The sequence below is a fragment of the Megalopta genalis genome, chromosome 11 (genome assembly GCF_051020955.1).
Source record: "Megalopta genalis isolate 19385.01 chromosome 11, iyMegGena1_principal, whole genome shotgun sequence".
NCBI classification, from domain to species: Eukaryota; Metazoa; Arthropoda; class Insecta; order Hymenoptera; family Halictidae; genus Megalopta; species Megalopta genalis.
This window is the reverse complement of record NC_135023.1, coordinates 7751374-7770933: the sequence shown is the minus strand read 5'-3', so window position 1 is coordinate 7770933 and position 19560 is coordinate 7751374. Positions and strand designations below refer to the sequence as shown.

General features: G+C 54.5%; 2 protein-coding genes across 17 annotated transcripts in view; both read left to right on the top strand.

Annotated features, from left to right (window-relative positions):
- LOC117226024 (uncharacterized) overlaps positions 1-14462 on the top strand; it is a 51779-nt gene extending 37317 nt beyond the window's left edge. Inside the window, exon 2 of the mRNA XM_033479958.2 lies at positions 14182-14462. Within this exon, the coding sequence (XP_033335849.1) occupies positions 14182-14387 (206 nt within the window). The 3' untranslated portion in view covers positions 14388-14462. The remainder of the gene's footprint in view (positions 1-14181) is intronic.
- Positions 14463-16234: 1772 nt separating this feature from the next.
- Positions 16235-19560, top strand: part of dati (zinc finger protein datilografo) — a 117014-nt gene continuing 113688 nt past the window's right edge. For all 16 annotated transcript variants that reach the window (XM_076525222.1, XM_076525221.1, XM_076525208.1 and 13 more), the window contains exon 1: positions 16235-18006. In XM_076525222.1, the coding sequence (XP_076381337.1) occupies positions 16930-18006 (1077 nt within the window). In that variant the 5' untranslated portion in view covers positions 16235-16929. The remainder of the gene's footprint in view (positions 18007-19560) is intronic.

Sequence of the window (19560 nt, the reverse complement as noted above, 5' to 3'; positions counted from 1 at the left end):
TCGTACGGCGTTCTATGCGGGAACCACCACCCCGGTGTACGAGACACACCGGCCTACCACACCGTCCCACCAGAGTCGCCGGCCTGTGTACGTGCACATGCGTTCGGACGCGTGTCTGTTCCCTGTTCCCTGTTCCGGGTTCGAGCTCGTCGATGACCCGGGACACGTCGATGATTTCCACGGAAAATTCGTCCCCCACCATGGGCCCGGGATCCCGGGGGGAGTGGGGTGGGGTGGGGTGGGGGGCCAGGCAACGGGGCTGCATTTTCGCTTCGGCGTTGTTCCCACCGCCCCCGTCGGCCCCCGTCATCCATCGTTTCGGGCCGCGGGGGGGAGGAAAAAATCGCCGAACTTTCGACTCGATCGTTCCCGAGTCGGCCGACCGGCTATTTCCATCCAGACCGTTCGCATTTGCCGCGATTAACGGCCCACCCCGCCGCCCACGCCTCGACCTCCCCCTCCGCCGCCCGGCCACCCTCTTTTATTCCACCCTCGCGAAATAACGGGAATCGGAACCTGGACTCGCGGCCACGATCGAAGAATCGCATCGTTCGCACCCCCTCCCCCTCCCATTTTGTGTGTCTGTGTGTGCGTGTGTGTGTGTACGCCCGCTCGAATCATCGTGGGGGTCGTTGACCGTCGCTCGATGACGACTGCACACGGAGATTTTATACGAAACTCGATGCTGCGCGAAGCCCCGAACCTTTCTACAACACGCACGAACGCCTCGGCTTTTCGAATCCCCGGGATTTTAATGCGGGAACCCGTTGCGTTCGCCGGGAACCTCTTTCACTCGCGAACGCTCTTCCGCCTGCAGCGATTCGAAATGCGTTAGTTTCGTCGAACTTTGATCGACGAATCTTCTGTTGGCTGGCACGAATGCGTCCGGCATTCGTTCATGTTAGCCGAAGTCATTGGACAGTTGATCCCGGCTCGCTTTTCGCGAAGGGAACGCGAGTTCTCCCGCGTTGGGATAGGCCTGTGACCCTGGTCATGGCTCTCTTGCAGATAGTCTTCGCTAAATTGTCCCGTCTCCGGATGATAGACTGACGGAGCGGGATCGGGAGATTATTTTCACGAATGCCGCGAATGTTTCCAGAATACTTTAGTCGACGGTCAGCAATGACCAGCGAACGAGCGTCGAGTTTTCGCTCGCTCCGATCTAGGGTACGCACAATCAGCTCCAGACACTTCTTGTGTTGCCGGTGACATAGATATTGCTGCGCGGCTCCTAAGTCAGCAGAACCGACGCTCTATATAAAAGAACCGAGCACTTGTTCCCTTCAGACGGCCTAGCAGCCGAGTCTGCTCCACAAAAGTGTCTCTCAACCGCGCTCTTTCGTCTCGATCCGAACGATCGAGAGCACAGCTGCTCGGTACTTTCGCTTCGGGAATCGTCTTCTCGGTGCTCCTCTTTCTGGATACCGAAATTCCGGCGGGAATCGTTGATACAGTGACTTCGAGGGACCTCTTTCTACACGCGAATGACTCTCGGCGAAATTAAATCCCGATATTATGCAGCGACAGCCGTGTTCGTTCGGTCCGAACTGTTTGTTCATGTTTCCCGAACGGTATGAAATAGCTTTAGGCAGAGAAGTTCGTTGGAAGTCGAACTTTGACGTTCGTCGATGGCCACCTCTGCTCAGCGAACCTGTCCTTTCGTACCATCTAAAAGCTGAGACGATTGAGAAGATCGCTAGACTTCGCACAGTGTCAAGATTAAGGGACTTTAACCCTTGTACTACGATTCCGTTCACAGTCGCGGCGATTAGCTTCGTCTTTAACAATTTTCTCGAATCGAGATCGAGATCGAGATCATTTCTTTTTCTTGCATGTCTTCTTCGTTCACCTTCGTTTCTACATTTTGACAATCAAATTCAATTTCGATTTAGAACAACTGAACCTAACATTTATATTCAGTAGATAACGTGTGAAGTCATCGCGAGCCTGACACGTTGTTACAGTGCAAAAGGTTACGTCAAGGTTGTGTCTTCTGCCTTCACTTTCGTTCTCTTTCCGTTCTTTCAACGGAGGAACCAAATTTAATTTCGATTTAGAACAAATGAACATAACTTTTATATTCGGTAGATAACGTGTCAAGTCATCACGAGCCTGACACGTTGTTACAGTTCAAAAAATTAGGGATATTGTCGCAGTCTCTTCGCATCTACGAGATCTATCCAGAATGCAATCGAGATTACAATTGCGATAGACAATTTACTGGCAATTTACCCAGTTCACCGTCCACAATTCTACAAGATCGCCCCCCACTTCGAATCTAGAAACCGTCCAAAAATTAGTTCTCGACATCAGCTCAGACGTCGCGCAGCCTCTTCAGGTCCTCGAACACAACCGTTCACGCTATCACGATTGCCAAGGCAATCCCCGAAGGACTTCCCGCTCGATAATCCGTGAAAAATCTAGAACAGTGAACGAGGCATCGGTAGAAATCGTGTGGTTTACGCAACGGGATCCGCTGCAAGTGGGATTAGGTGCTTGGGGAGAGCTCGTCCACGTGGCTTTGTGCAAGTCGGCCGATTCGCGACACGGTTCAATCCGACTCTGCGGCCGCCTATCGCCATCACCTTGATCCTGGGCTACGTGTCGAGTTATCTTATCGAGCGGCTCCCGCGAGTCGGCGAAAAACCGAGTGGCGGGCGCGCACAGTTCCTCCGTCTGTTCCCCTGTCAGCTGGATCCGGATGCGACCCGGCTGCCGGATTCCTTAGGGGCCCGAGGACCGGCGGATCTCGGCGACGGGGCCGGGCCTATGGTCGGTGTCCGAATCGAAGCGCATCAATTTTCTGCGAGCAGCACTCGTTGCCGCGGTCCGGGCTGGCCGGGGAATCGCTGGTTCGCGGGGCAAAGAGAATGTCGAAACTGTGCGAGAGGCACGAGGCCTGCGATTGCATCACGGCCTGTGCCTGCAGCACAGCGTGCCGCGCCGCGCGCGTCGCGTTACATCTGTGTGTGCATATGTACTTAGATTGGCTCCTATTGACATAGCCACAGAGACAACGACGGCGGTGGGTACAGTCGGGAAAAATGCGAGCTGCGCGTTCCTCGGCCTCGTCGAGACTCGTCCGACACTTTGATCTCTCCCACACACGCGGCCGATCGGCGAGAGGAACAACGCGCTGGCCCGAGAGGGGGGCCGAGGGGGTACACGCGCGGGCAAACAAACCCGCGAGCGAGCCGGCGTTTGCGCGAGCAACGCGTTTTCCGACAGAACGAATCGATAGGAAATCGGCGGGGAAATCGGCGGAGATCCGCGACGTCCTCCTTTTCGCCGGTTTCCGGCGAATCGATCCCGCGAGATTCTTCCGATCCGCCCCGAACCCGATATCGATGTACACGCCGAGAGTGCGGCCGGGCCGCTCGGGCCGGGGCCTCGCCGTCGCGTCGCGTCGCCTCGGATTGTTGAAATTTTCGATTAAATTCGAATCCCTGTGACCGGGGTTTGTGGACGAAACGATGTTTGCCGAATCGGCGCTCGAACGGCGCGGACATCGCGCGGATTTTGTTGATCGTGGTCAACACTGACTCGGCCCCCCCACCTCCCCCCGGCACCCCTTCACGACCAACGGCCCCGCCTGCCCCCGCGTACACAGCACTGACAAATTCATGAGGTCCACGAGGGGGGCACGAGAGGGATTTTGCGGTCGCGCGCGAGTGTTTTATCGGGCTCCGACGTTTTCTTGAATCATTTATCGGGCACCGATGCGCGCCGCTTCTTCGCCGGCTACGCGATCCGCCCGCGCCCGTTTCCGCTCGGTCCCGATTGATTTTGGCTCTGTAAACACGGCCCGTAATGAGCAGACTGCGATCTTTGCGCAAACGCCCATTTCCATACTTAATTCGAACGGGGAAACGCTCGTTTCGTTTATTTGCCTGTTTATCTGCCGATTGCCGCGGGAATGTCCTTCGAGGAGCGAATTTTTTGGAAGAATTAGTTAGACGCAGGATCGAACGAGTTGGAATCATAATGGACAGATTTTCGAATACAGTAATGTCTCTCTAATTGTCCACGAAAATGGACAATTTCGGGAGAGGAGATACGATTATTCGAGCCTTGCGACTCGTTTTTATAGTTACAAACTGTGGACAACTATAAAAACGAACCGTAAGGCTCGAATAATCGCATCTCCTCTTTCCAAATTGTTCAGTTTTGTGCACAATCTGTGCGTCAGTTAGGGAGACATTATTGTATTTCGAATGTTCGTCTTGAAGCATAATCGATGCCGTGACAAACTGTTGTCAAACTTGTCCACAAAGACGTCGTGGAGTAAGTTGTACAATTATCATTAATTAATTCAATTCTATGCAATCTTAACGATGAATTTGGTCAGTGATTAATACACGTGTTAGTATATACACACACACTTCTAGTAAATAGCCCACTGCTTGTTTCTCGCAACGAGGAAAATGTGACTTACGCCACCGCGGTTCTGACCCGTTCAATTAGAGCGACCAGTATTTAGCGGCCGGTACTAAAGACCAGGACCAAGAGACAGTAAAAATAATGAGTTGACTAATGAGAGACGATTCGAGACGAACGATGAATCACAGGGACAGAGGTTCTGAACGAGACGAAAGAAGTGTTAAAAGAAGTCTAACGTGTCGCGAACAAGGTTACCGTTTATAGTCGTGCGATTGAAACAATTGTAACGACCTGTAGAGAACGCGATTCCGAAGTCTTATCGAAAGTTCACGATGTGTTTGTGTATATATGCGTGTGTGTGTGTGTGCAACTAGATCCGCGGTCGCGAGTTTCTCCGAGGGTTTTCTGAACCGTGTTCCACTTTTCAGACTTTGATTGCACGTAGATCGCGAGGGATCAGCGCGAGGGCACGAGATTCGAAAGAAATAGAATGTTTGCTCTTGTCGAGAGGATTACGATTCCGAGGAAATCTGCGACGAACGAAAGTATTAGGTGCGTACGTGCAGACACGGTTCTTCCGTGTCGCGTAGCCGCCGGTTCTTTCGAGAATTCTTCCATTGTTCGTCGAACAGCAGCCCGGCGTGTTTCCGCGGTCGTCTAATGCAACGGCGTGTCACAGATACGCGGCGTTGAAATATTGCTTAAAAAACAAGTAAGCAACGTTGGCGAAGCTCGAGAAAATTCTTATCTCGGCTAGACAACGATTCCGGAAGTATTTGTTGCGCTCTAGAATCGGAACGCGTGCACGTGCACGGAACGAGTGAACGAAACGATGCTCCGTTTCGAAGAGTTCTTCGTTCGATTTTGAAAACATGCGAGCGGAAGGAAAAGCTTCTTCCCGCCGAGAACTGCAACGAAAACTGCGGCCGACAAGTGGAATAATCGTAGCGGATTCTTATCTCGTGTAAACAGCGACTAAAAGATCTGGTTCATTCTTAGAACCGCGACGTCGTCGTATTTGTTTAACGAATTTCGTTTAGTTCCGATTGCCGCGCGTTTGTTCGATCCGCGAAATAATGCGAGCTGTTCTAAAATCTTCTTTTGGAATTCAAATCGAAAAATTCGTTCGCTTTTCCGCAGAAGCAACGTCTCCGTTTCGCTCCGAAACTCCTCTTATTCTCGATTATTCCTCGACGAAAGAAACGATTCAGCTGTTTCCGTAGAACAACGCGCGTTCTCGCCAAAAAAGAAAAATGCTCGCCGAAAATCCACAGCCGAATCTCGTGCAAACGGTATATTTTGTTCGATCCGCGAAATAGTGCGAGCCGTTCGAAAATTTTCTCCTGGAATTCAAATCGAAAAATTCGTTCGCTTTTCCGCAGATGCAAGTCTCCGTTTCGCTCCGAAACTCCTCCCGGTCTCGATTATTCCTCGACGAAAGAAACGATTCAGCAGTTTCCGTAGAACAACGCGCGTTCTCGCCAAAAAATAAGAATGCTCGCCGAAAATCCACAGCCGAAATTCCAGGGAGCCCCGATAGACAGGACGCACCGTTGAAAAGGGTAGAACTTGTCGCGCACTTTCTGCCGCAGCTGTACCAAAGCGCACACACGATGGAATGGTTTTTCTAGCGCGGGCAGTTTTTCTATTAAGCTTCATTTGTTTCTTTCATTGCGTAATGCGCCGGACGCGTCGCTCATTTCATCCTACTGCCGGAGCACTCCTACCGTTAGAATTCTTAATCCGGATTGCAGTTTCGATGGTTCGCGCGACAGCCGTCGTCCCTCTCTCGACTGCCGCGGCTGCCTGCGGTCTCTGCACACGAGCCGGGGCCCGGACGACGACTTCCCCGGAACTCGGCAAAGCAAATTAACCCGTTAAGTTCGCGAAGCCGAAATTCGGTGAGCATTATCGCCGCGAAAGTAGGAGGACGATCGTTCGCGGCGTCGGCCGATCGATAGCCACGGCGGGAAGTTTAGCCGGGACAGAAACCTAAGGAACGAGTCCACCCTTTTCCGCACTCGTTCGACCCTCGTTCCGGGGCTCGCCGCCAGGCGTCACCTCGCCACGGGGTGGTTTTCTTCGCGGGCGAAGCTGCGAGGCGGCTTCACACGATCAGCGGCCCAGAAAAACCCTCTCCTCCTCCACCTCCGGCCGGCCGGTCGCCGTCGTTCGCGAAGAAAAAGAATTGCTCTCGTGGTCGAGAGCAACGCGGCTCGGGGGGAGGGAAGGTGGCCAAGGCAAGGCGCAGCAACAAAGGGTTCCCGGAAAGGCTCGCGGCGAGATATAAAATCGGCTTTGTAAAATCGCAAGGCTGGCTGAGTACGGTGGGCCGTTCAAAGAGAGTATCGAGGAAACGGTCGAACCGGTAGGGAAAAGGAGCGAGAGAGGAGGGCCTGGTTTCGGGCGAGGAGGCGGACAATCGAAAGAAAGAAGGCAAGATCAGGGTCGGAAGACAAATGTCTTCCTACGCGGAGCGGTGCGTTCTCTATCAGGGGAGTCGATCGAGTCGATTCACCGAGCGAAAGAGAGGAGAGCCCGGGTGGGAGAGAAGGAGAGTCGCATCGCGCCGACACAACCGGCCGGCCAAGATGCACAAGTGCACGTGCACGTCGTATGCACCGACTTCGGCGCTCGGCACTGCCCGGCTCGATTCGACGCGGAGCCGCCTCGGACGCGTGTGTGCGGGGTCTCGCTGGTACGCGCCGTTCTCTCTCTCTCTCTCTCTCTCTCTCTCTCTCTCTCTCTCTCTGTGTGTGTGCTTGTTGTTACGCGTGTCCGTGGATTGTATAGTGCACATCCTTCTTCTGTGTCGGTTGGTTCCAGCTGCCGATCGGGATCGGGGGAATCGGGATCGGGATTGGGATCTAAAATGCTACATGAACGTGTGCACGTACGTAGGTGCAATTGGTCGCTCGGTGGCCGGTGCATATGTGCGCATGCAGGCTCGCGATCCCACCCACCCTTCGTGAACGAGGCCCGGCTCTCACCTGTTTTCACCCTGCCGCTACTCATTTGTAATTTAAAACGAGCCTCGATTGCCCAATGCGTCTCTCTCTCTTCTCCCCCTGGACACCCCTCCTCATCCTCCTTCGACCGCCCTCGCCTCCGCGTCCCGACGCTTTTTACCCATCCCGCGCACTTATCGCCCCAGTCCATAAATTCGTGCGTAGTTTCCCCCCGTAGTGGCGCGCGAAAGTAGCCCGGCTACTTGAAAAATAACCTCGGGTAACTCGGTGTGCAACCGGTCATTTGATCGCAGATTACGGATTACTATGTTGCACGACGAACATCCTCCTACGACCCGAACCGAGACCTCCGCCCGAACGGCCGATCCGTTCGGACTCTTCGCGGCCGTAATTCGTCTCTATCGTGATATTACCGATTCCTCGCCGACTACTCTGTCAGCCAGCGCTGATTACCGGAAGCTGCGGATCTTCGATTCTTGCGATCGAAGCTTTTCCAGATTTTTCGTTATGCAGCAGCTTCTGACCGCAGAAGCTGGTTCGGTATTGTAATCTCGACGGCTTCTCTGGCAGCCGCCCGTTTTAGCTTTCTAATAAGAGTCGCTTTTATTCCTTAATGAGTCAGCTAATGGTCCCTGATGCTCGCGAAACTCGTGATCTAAGCTCTTCAGCAGGTGTCCAGGCGAGGCTCCGTCGTGTTTCAAGCTTCTCGCTCTTTTCCTGGATCCGAGATTCTCGACTTTCTTTCGAATACGTAATGTCTCTCTAATTGACGCCCAGATTGCGCACGAAAATGGACAATTTGGGAAGAGGAGGTACGATTATTCCAGCCTTGCGGTTTAGTTTCATAGTTATAAATTGTCCACAATTATAAAAACGGGCCGCAAGGCGGAGGAGATACGATTATTCGAGCCTTGCGGTTTATTTGTATAGTTATAAATTGTCCATAATTATAAAAACGAGCCGCAAGGCGGAGGAGATACGATTATTCGAGCCTTGCGGTTTACTTTCATAGTTATAAATTGTCCACAATTATAAAAACGAGCCACAAGACTATAATAATCGTATCTCCTCTTCCCAAATTGTCCATTTTAGTGGACAATCCGAGCGTCAGTAAGGGAGACATTACTACTGTTCTTCTTCAGATCACTGTTCTGAGATCTTCAAGAATCGTTCCGATGACACTCAGTGTTAATAGCAAGCGTCGTGCAAATTTTCCGTTCGGGAAATTTCGCAGGCTCGATTCCGAGAATCTAAAGACGACCGAAGACAGATCTGTCGACACAAAAAAAACAAAAAAATTCGTCCGTCCAAGATCGAATAGGAAGCTCGGCTGCCTTCGGGCCAGGCTCGTTAAAAAAAGGAAGCGTCCGAAGAACGGCGTCGAAGATCGAATATATTCAACTGGACGAATTACAGCGGGACTCGGCCGGGGTAAATAGGAAGGAAGTACTTTCTCCGCCGCAAATTCCTACCTCGGTAGCAGCCTGTCGCGGCCGGAAGTTCGATCGTGATCGTGGTACAGGCGGTTCTTTCCACGCACACACACCCCCGCGCGGTCGTTCCGCGTGTTTATGCAGATGCGCGGCCGAAAAATGCTCGCACGTTTTACGGACATCTGTCAGATTCGCCGGTAGATATATCGGGCCTCGATCTATCGAGCCGGCTCGATCTCCGTTGGGCGCGCGACTCGCCCCGTGAATTTAGCCGAACGTCGAGAGCCGAGAACGCCGTGAACGCGCGGAGCCGCCCGCCGACTCCGCGGCAACCGTCATCCCTTAGCGACGAAAAAATTCGCGATTCTCGCGGACGAACGGTCTCCGGAATGAGATCGCACACGTGTGTGCCCAAGGGTTGGCTTTCGGTCGCCAAGGTCCACCTGGAGCGCGCGCCTCGTGACACAGGTAGTCGCGGAGGGTGGACGCTCCGCGTGGTGGGGGAAGGGTTGCAGCGGGAAAGAAAAAACTGCGGCGCGGTTCTCCGCCCACGGACTCACACCTCCACGTGGCGTACACGTGGAAAAAACGACGAGGTCGCCGGAAAAATGCGACGCGTGGGGGTTGTTGCGCTGGCCGGGTAGGGGCCGAGGGTGGAAAGCGCGACGAAGGAAGGGAAAGCCCGTGCGAAGGACAGACTCTGCCGGTCGGACGGGGGTGGGATGGTGGCTCGTTGCGAGTAAGTGACAGCTGGGAAAGGAAAGAGAGGGACGGCGGATGAACGAGTGGAGGGGAAAGACGTTGGCCGTGCCGGGAAGGGATGGAAAGCTCCCTCGCGAGCCTGGTGGGGTGCGCACGTTAGACGGTGCTCGGGGAGGGGGCTGGCGGAAGGGTAGGGGCCACTGTTTGACGAGAAGGGTGCGTAAGACGAGCGGGATGACCATCGACCAGCCGAGGCTGCGAAATGAGCTACGCTGGAAAGTCGACGTCCTCTTCGGGGTCGACGATCCATCTTTCGATCGGGAGGACGCTGACAGGTTCGCTGACACCCCGGGACACCCACCTCTTATCAGCGAGTCTTGGCTCGAGGATTTTTCTTTCGATAGATCGACCCGATTAGACTAGTATCAGCATCTTGGTTTGCCAAGGATCGAGATTACTCGATTTTATAGTCGTCGATAATTCGTAACTATAAAAACAAACCGCAGGGCTCGAACAATCGTATCTCCTCTCCCCAAATTGTCCATTTTTGTGGACGATCCAAGTGTCAATTAGAGAGACATTACTGTACCTACTCCGACAGACGATCACGGAGACGACACCGTTTAAAAGAAACTAATTAGGGTGGTGGAGACAGTTGCCACGGATATAATTATCTTTGTTGTCTTATCGAATGAGACACGTTCAATTTTACTCGACAAATTTATCTAATCGACAACGTCCATTCTGAAAATAATGAGAACAAAGCAGAGGCACAGCAACTGGTCACTCGACAATAGTCAGCTCCGCTACCCCAATACGAGCAGAAGATTTCTGGCTGGCTATACAACCCCTTTCAACAATTTCATAATCCAATTTCGTAACATTTATTATCGCCAACGCAGTACCAGAGAATAAAAAACCGCAATTCGAAGAGCAGACAGTTTCAGAGCAAAGGGCGAACGGTAATTAAAAAAGATCTAGTTAGCAGACGTTCTAGCGACGAAAGGCCGGAAGAAACTAGCGTAGGAAGGGTCTATCCAGTGGGAAGGGATTAAAAAAGAAAGCGCGTCCCACACTCCCCCTCGTGCCGGTTAGTCACGCGTGTGCGGCCATACGGAGCGCAAGGGAGGAGGCCATTTTTATACGACGCCGCGCGGTCCCCTTCTTTTTATTCGTACCTCAGACTGCCGGTACACCCCCTTACAGGATCCCCCGGCAGCAATTTTTCGGTCAGTCGAATTCGTCGGTTCGTGACGTTCGCACGTACGCGCGCGGTCTACGCACGAGGAACAAGAAGAAGAAGAAGAAGAAGAACGTGGCTGCGTGGCTGCGTCGCCGAGAGTCGGCGGGAACTTCGAAGCGAAACTTCGTCGGCGGAGAGTGACGGGTGTCGCGGGGGGTTGCGTCTTCGCTCGGATATTTCCATCGGGGGTGGGTGGGTGGACGGGCGGCGGGAGCGTTGGTGAGAGAAATAGAGAGCACAGTGAGAGGGTGAGAGAGAAAGAGAAAGAGAGAGAGAGGAGCCGGGAGGGTGGGCGAGAGAAGGTGGGCGAATTTTCAAGGGCAATCGCGTAAGAACGAAGTCGACGAAAAGTGAAGGCGGGCGAGCGCGCGTGTTTATGTTCCCGTGCGGGTCCGAGCGGGTCGCGCGAGAGGGTGGCAGATCGGCGATCCAGGTAACGAAGCGAACAAGGACGACGGAGAGATCGACGGAGAGAAAGAAAGGCGGAGAGAGCGAGAGCGCGCGAGAGAGAAATAGAGAGATAGATAGATAGATAGATAGAGAGAGAGAGAGAGGGAGAGAGAGAGAGAGAGAGAGAGAGAGAGAATAGGTTTGGGTTCTTGCGGACCGGCTCGCATCGCAAACGGCAGGGAGAGAGAGTTTTCTCGAGTGGGAGGCTAGAGAGGGTGACCGAAGGCAGAGGAGGCGCGGGATTGGAGCGAGAAAGGAGTAGCTCCGGTGAACGCGGAGAAGGGACGGGAACGCGAGAAGGAGAAAAAGGAGGGAAAGGTGGGAAAGAGAGAAAGCCCTCGGTCTCGTTCTCGTTCTCGTTCCCGTTCTGCTTCTCGTTCTCGTTCTCACCCCTCGGCCGGCAGCGGGGCTACCCCCGACGGAGACGTCGGCGGAGTCGGCAGCGTTAGAGACCCCTACCCACCGGAGGAGGGAAAGCTCGCCGGCAGAGCCGTAGGAGCGGCAGGGGGCGGCAGGGCGAGAGGGGTTGCCTCGCCGTCGAGGAAAAGGGGGAGACAGAGCGCGCGCCTCGGCGAAGGGAGGCCGGCTTGGTGGGGGCGAAGGAAAAGAGGGGTGGCTTGAAAACTGCTGTCCTACGGAAGGCTCAGTTTTTCGTCCTCTCGGAGGTAGATTTTGGTCGTGGGAGGACCGGTCAAGGGTTGGACGTCGGCCGAGGGTGACCTGGGCCGGGGCCCAGGTCCTTCGGACCCTGGCCGCCGGAGCCTCTTACGTGGGCGACCGTGCCGGGAAACGGAGTCGGAGGCAGCCAGAAATTTCGCGACCGCGCACCACCTAAGACAACGCCCCTACCCGAACACGCGTTCTTTAAGGCACGAGGGGGTGGCTTTTAGTCAGACGCACGCGGTCTGAGAAGCGCGCCACCACCGGCCCCCGCCGACGGAGAAGGACTTAGCGTTTCTCGCGAGCCGCAGACCCGAGTCAGTTTCGGTTCCTCCTCCGTCAAGGACTCGAGAACGCGGAAGAGGAGAGAGCTTTTTCCTCGATCGTGAACACGCGTCATTATCGTCGTCGTCGTCGTCGTCGTCGTCGTCGTCGTCGTCATCGCAGTCGTCGTCGTCGTTGCCGTCGTCGTCGTCGTCGTCGCCGTCGTTGTCGTTGTCGTTGTCGTTGCCGTTGTCGTTGTTGCCTTCGTCGTTTTCGTTTGCCGTTACCGTTCGCCGTGACACTTCGTCTTCGCGACTCCTCTGCCCACCGGATACTTGGAGCAACGCATCGTCGTCCTTCTTGCCGACACACCACCTCCGTGCAGCGGAAACAGATCAAGTGCGTTTTCACCGAGAGAGAGATTTACCGTTCTCTCGCTGTCTCTCTCTCTTTCTCTCTCTCTCTCTCTTCGAACCGGCCGCGGGACCGAGTTCGTCCACGAGAACCTGATGGATTTTCGCGACGATTCCGACGATTCTCGATGACAGTGCGACCCCGCCGCGGACTTAGGCGGAAAAGTGTCTCTTCTCCCTCTTGCCGGGTGTTGTGCGCGCGGAGACCCAACGTGACACGCCACAGAGCCGTACACGCCGACCAGTCGTCGTGGATCCTTTCGCCCTTTTTTTCGTTCCATCCGCGATTTTGGTCAGTTTTCCCCTCTTTCGGCCAACCAACGCCGATCCACCCCCTCCATCCCAGCTCCCTGACATGCCCGGTACACGTCATCGTCGTCTGCAGTGTTTCGTCGCGATCCTCCACGGATCGAGCCTTTCTTAATCCCGCCGGCGAGCATGCAGAGTTCCCGTCCAGGCCGGAAAAACCGCGCGAACGCTCGCGGGTATCGCGGCCGAGCCCGCGATCGGCGGGCCTGCTGAGAACGGCAGAGTCTTCGGGATCGCACCTGCGAGGATACTCGGGGACATTGACGACGCGAAACGATGGGGATGATCGGTTCCAAGGTGACCAGGAAGCTTTTTGTGTCGCGGCGACGATACCCCGAGCACCAGATTGCGAATCGCGGCGCCTTCTCCTGCGAGCATCGTTTTCTCCGCGCGTTGGCAAACGCTGACGAGCTGCACGGACGTGTCTTCCTCGTGCGATCGAGCTCCGATCCTCTTCGTGGGCCTCGCAGAAACGACGAGTTGCCCGTAGTTTCGCCGGGAGAGCCGCTGAAACGTGGGATAGAATCGAGAGTGCGCCGAAAATGTTCGCGGCTGTTGCAGCTAGTTTTCCGGTGTGACGATCGAGATCTCCTTAGTTTCTCCGGTTCTCTAGGATCGTGGTCACGTTCGGTGAACGAATCGTGCGTCTCGGTGTTCGTTTTTTTAGCCAGTCGAACCGGGCTCGCCCGAGAAGCTCGTCTCGGCGGTCGAGAGTGACGCGACGGCAAAACGCTCCGCGTCTCACGTGCTTCCACGGGACGATTCTTCAGGGATAATTCGCTGAATCGGGAATCGCGTGATCGCGAGATCGAGTCGGAGAAGTGTGAAGTATCTTCGCTGGTGCGATTCCGAGATTTTTATTCCGCGGCCTTTCGACGATCGCGACGCGTTAAACGTTAGATTTCGAGAAATCTTCGCGTCCTCGACGATCCTGAAACGGCGATCATCTCGCGTGTTCGTGTCGCGAATACTCGCGTTATTTTTTTCGATCGGCAGCAAACTCTCCCCGAATCCCTCCCTTTCTCGAACGGTTCCCTCTTTTGTCTCAGAGCTTCTGCCCGCTTCGATTCGACGAACGACGGAGAGCGACAGGTTGTGTGATTAGTTGGGCACCGGGGGCTGGACGAGATAGTTTAGTGAAAACAAGGTGGCACAAAGGTGACGAGAGAGACCCGGCGATCGGTTTCACAGTGCGAGGTTCCCGCGAGCGGTTCGCCTAGTTTTGCATGCATTTTAGCCGGCCGGTAACGAGTGACAGTGCGGAGGACTGTTGATTAGTTTTTGAATGAATCCTAGTGAAACCCTACTGTCGAGTGTGGACGGCAATCTAGCGTCTGTTTTTCTTTTCTGAATTGCAGCTTCGAGCGGGAGACGCATTGCAGCAAGAGATTCCCGCGCAGGAGAGGAAGACTGGACAAAGCGGAAGAAGCAGAATAAGACGAGCAAAGCAGAAGAAGCGGAGGAACACAAGAGGAAAAGAAGAGCGAAAGCGAGAAGAAGCGGGGTTGCGACGAGAGTGATTCGGAGTAGCGAAGAGAGGAAAGTGAAGGGAGGCGATTGTTAGCGAGAGTGATTTATCAACGAGTACGAGAAGAGAGAGAAGAAGACGAAGAAGACGAAGAAAGCGGAAGCAGAAGAACCAGTGGCAGTAAAAATCAGAGGAAGAGTGAGAAAAGAGAGATAGAGAAAGAGAGAAAGCGAAAGAGTAGCAAAGAAGAAGAAGCGAAAGAGTGGACAGTGAAAGGAAGCCGAAAGGAAGAGAAGTCGATTGAAGAAGAAGAAGAAGAGTCAGAAGAATCGGAAGAAGCTCGCTAAGAGAGAACCTCGCGCCGCATACATATATATTTCAGTGTGTTCAAAAAACGAGTGTACCTAAGTGCAATATTATTAAACCTAAACGATAATAAGAAGCAACCACAACTACCATCGACGATATCGTTAACGACGAGCGGTTAATCGATAATCGAGATAGAATTCCTTTTAAAGAGTTAAAAGATACCCTAGAGTCGCATTTCGAGGAGGAGTCTACGTGACCGGACGCGATTTTCCAGGGGGAAAAAAAGGGGATCAGAACCGAGCGCGTTTGTTCGGCGGTCGTCGTGTCGTTAGAACTACTGGTACCGACCGAAGCGGATTCCACGAGTTTCGACGCGGCGGAAAAAGTGTGCGGGCAAAACAAAAAACAAAAGAACAAATAGCGCCGATCGACGGGGATATCAGGAGGAGTAGATCGCGACGATAGAGAGGAGAACAGTGACGAACGACGAGCGCGGGATCGTCGACAGAAGCGGCCGACAGAACTGCCGTCCCGGTTTATAAAGAAATCCTACACACCACGCATTCGACACGGTGAACGGGTGGAAAGGGCTCGCCTGTTCGCCAGCACACACGCACATATACAACACGCACATCGACATCAACGGGGCTACGAACTACTTCAGGGCAAAACGGGACGAGCAGTGTCATCCGCGAGTGCGAGATTCTTCGTTACGCCGACGACACAGGCCGAGAAAGAGAGAGAAAGAAAGAGCGAGAAAGAGAGAGAAGAGGAGAGGAAAAGGCGCGCACACGAGAGGAAATACGACCGACCAAAAACCGCGCACAAGTTCAACACCGAGAGGAGAGGATATCGCGTCCGCACGGACTATCCTTCTCGTTCACACCGTCCGGGCTGGGCAATCCTGAATTTTAACCTGAACTTAAGTGTACGATAGACTTTAAGTTAGATAGACGAAAGAAAATAGGGTGTTCTCCGCGAAGACACAGTGCCGGAGAACGTCCGCTCGAGCGCGCATCGATTCGCATACATATATATACGCACACGCAGGCATACACACAACATACAAACACACACGAGTATACACCGTACACCAGAAATACAACAAGCGTACGCACTTGAATAGATCCATCAAATGCAGACCGCAGGAAGGAGGAGCTAAGAGAGAGAAGAAGTTCGAGGGAGAAACAGACGAAACCGCGTAGACGCACGCGAAGAACGAGTGACGACGAGTGATCGTTTACGGGAGACTACGGATTTGACCTGATCGTTCGAAGGAGAGAGGGTGTGCACCATCGCGAGGTAGAGAGTTAAACGAGAAACGAGAGACGAGACCGAGAGAGGCCCAGGAGAGGGACGCAGCGAAGAAAAGAAAGGCAGCGGCACCGAAGAAGAAGAAGAAGAAGCAGCCGCAGCAGCAGCAGCAGAAGGCGCAGAAAGAGGACAAGACCGCCGGTGTGTACCGAGGGAAAGAGTTTCATGAGCCAGGTAGCGGGAGGCAGCAGCAGCAGGCCCGGGAAGTCGAAGCAGGTGGCGAGTAACTGACGTTGCCCGCCGCCCACGTCGAGCGAGGATCGGTGTCCCATCGGGACGATCGGATCCCGGGAGGCAGCGAGTCGAGGAGGCGCGATAGAGCGGTCAGGAAGATAGGAAGGAACGGCGGCGAGCGCGGAAGTGTGCCGGCCGTCGAGCTGCTTACCGGAAGGGGTGCGAAAAAGCGGGCAAGCTGCGCCGGAAGGGGGTAGCCCGGGCTTCTCGCGAAGGCCTCAAAATTTCGGACGCGACGGCGGCCCTGGACCTACGTGCCCAGACGCAAGCCCAACCCGACTTTGGCTTGGACCACCACCAGCAACAGCATCACCATCAACAGCAGCAACAGCAGCAGCAACAACAACAGCAACAACAGCAGCAGCAGCAGCAACAGCAGCCGCAGCAGCAACAGCATCAACAGCCGCAGCAACATCAGCACCAGCAGGGCCAAAATCCGGAGTCGCGTCCACACCATCACCTTCAGCAGCATCATCATCATCATCAACACCACCCCGGGAATCATCTCCACTCTGGCGATTCGGGGGGTGGGATAGGAGGTGGAGGAGGTGGCGGTGGAGCAGGTGGAGGTGGCGGTGGCGGCGGCGGAAGTGGCGGCGGTGGAAGTGGCGGTGGTGTTGCTGGTGTTGCTGGAGGAGGCCAGCCGGGGCCCGAGCCTGTCGACAGAGGTGTCAGGATCCACGACGAGGACGACGAGGACATCACCGAGAGAGAGGACGAGGAGGAGGACGAGGACCCTTGCAGCTCGCCGGAGGGGGACCTCGAAAACGAGCCGGAACCAATGGAGGTTCAAACGTCGGCCGTCACCGCGGCGGCCGCGAATCTCCACGCGCTGCGACAGCATGTCTTCAAGATGTCCGACTACTGGCAGCAGCCGCAACGGGGCCCGCCTCAGCACTCGCCGGGGATACAGCATAGCCCGATATCGAATTCGACGCAGCAACAGCAACACCAGCAGGTGCAGCAGATGCACAGCCCGCTGGGTCAGCAGCAGCAGCAACAGCAGCAGCAACAACAGCAGCAGCAGCAACAGCAGCAGCCGACCGGTGTGCCGCAGGTCCAGCAAGCTTCGAACGCCGGGCTAGGGCCGACGGCCAGCCCGCAGCAGCAGATGCAGCAGCAACAGCAGCACGCGATGTCGATGAGCCAGCAGACGGCTCAGGCAGCGCAGCATCAGTCTTCCCCGGCGCCGACGACGCCGTCTCCTCAGGCGGACCATCAGAGCGCGATCGCGTCCAGCATGGCCCAGAGCCTGCACAACCTGGCGCAAGCACAACAAACCATGTCGCAAGCCTCGAGTCCGTCGCTGGCCGTCCAGGCGGTCCAGGCGGCTCAGGCCCTCAACCAGAATCTGGGACAGGCGCTGACCCAGGCGCTCTCGCAGAATATGCAGCAGAGCCTCGGCCAGACGTTGCAGCACAACCTGGCGCAAAGTTTGACGCCCAGCTTGTCGCCGCAGCAACAACAACAGCTGCTGAACCAGCCGCAGAATCTCAGCCAGGCGAGCCAGAACCTACAGCAGAACATGCAGAGCCAGGCGCAGAATCTGTCGCAGACGTTGCAGCAACAGGCACAGAACCTCACCCAGAACATCGGGCAGAGCCTCAGCCAGCAGGCGCTGCAACAACAGGCCCAGAACCTCACGCAGAACCTGCAGCAACAGGCGCAGAACCTCACCCAGAACCTACAGCAACAGGCGCTGAACATGGCCGGCACCATCGCTCAGAACGGCGGCCTCGCCGGGATGAACATGTCCGCCAACCAGCAACAGAACTCCCAGAACTCGATGCTGAGCCCCGGCGCCACCAGCCAGGACTCCCACGACGCCATCACCGAGAAGCTCGTCAACGAGTTGCAGGTGAGACGACGATTGAATATTTTTTCTTTTTCTCGATTACTTTTCTACTCTCTGCCAACGCGAACACGCGCGTACTTTAACGGCGCCTACTTCGAGGCGCGTACCTTTCGCGCGCGTAGACCAACGCGTGTAACCTTTCTTCGTGGTCTTTTCGGATCACCTCGCTTCTGTTCTCTCTCGATCTCCGCGGTCGTGCTCCGCGGCCGTGCTCCCGGGAGAGAGATGAGATAAATAACTGGGACGAGGCGACCGCGATAAAAGTGCATAATGCGCCGATAAATAGGGTCGTTCACTTGGGCCGACCGACGCCGGACAATACTTCCAAACAGTTTTCCGCCGGACGATGAAAAATACGCTCGGGGGCGGGAGGGGGAGGGGAAACAGACGTCTTGGGGAGATCGCGGATTCGCGTGCGCGGACGATCGAACGATCGGCTGGCTTTTTACCTTTTTTTTAGCGAATTCGGTGAAGGAAGATCCATCCGGTTAACGACGATAATTGCCGCGCGATTAAAACAGAGAGAACGCGTATCAAGCCCTGTCTGTTCGGCGAACTTTAAAACTTTGCTCTCCCATAAGGAAGTGTTCGCGCACATTTTCACGGTAGAAACACCGACCAGCATTAAAAGTAACCAGCTTACGTCTTGTGAAAGTTGCAGAAACACGTTTGTCGATGTTCTTGCTTGCCGATCAATCGATTACACGAATGACGCGGAGGCGGCGATCGAAATATCTATATCTATCTGTCCGCCGCGAGCCAACAATTATTTCACCGGCGATGTTTTCATCGACGCGATGGTTGCAACGACACCGCGGTTCGCCGTTTTATTAATATTGCCGACACGACGGCCACGTTTCTCGTACACGGCGTGTCGATGATAACATCTGTCGGTGATTTCAAGGTAACCCGGGAGCATCTTTTCGAAAACAAACCGTGCAGATCGTTCAGTTTGAATTGCCGACGATGGAGACGCGAAATGTTCCATCGATCGGGTACTCCATTCTCAAGAAAATACAAAAGAGAAAAGAAAGTTCAATCGCGTTCGAATGTTCTTCACATTGATTCGCGATCGTTGATCTTATCCGTCGCGATTCTTCCTCTCCAAATACAGTAATGTCTCCCTTATTGACGCTCGGATTGTGCAACAAAAATGGACAATTTGGGAAGAGGAGATACGATTGTTATTTGAGTCTTGCGGCTCGTTTGTACAATTGTTGACAATTCGTCACTGTAAAAACAAACCGCGAGGCACGAACAATCGTGTCTCCTCTTCCCAAATTGTCTATTTCCGTGGACAATCGTGGCGTCAATTAGAGAGACATAACTGTAGACAATAACAGCGATAAAAGCGGTCGAAAATTCGTAACGATCCAAAAATATCGATATCCCGTTCCGAAAGAATGATCGAATCGTCGATCTAGCTACGATCTCTCGACAAAAAAAACCTGTAAATTCAGCCGAAAAATCGTCGCTAGTCCAGCGACGAGCATCGATCCGCCGCGGCGGCGGCATAGACGCGATCCGAGACTCCGCAAGACGTTTTCCCCGAAACCA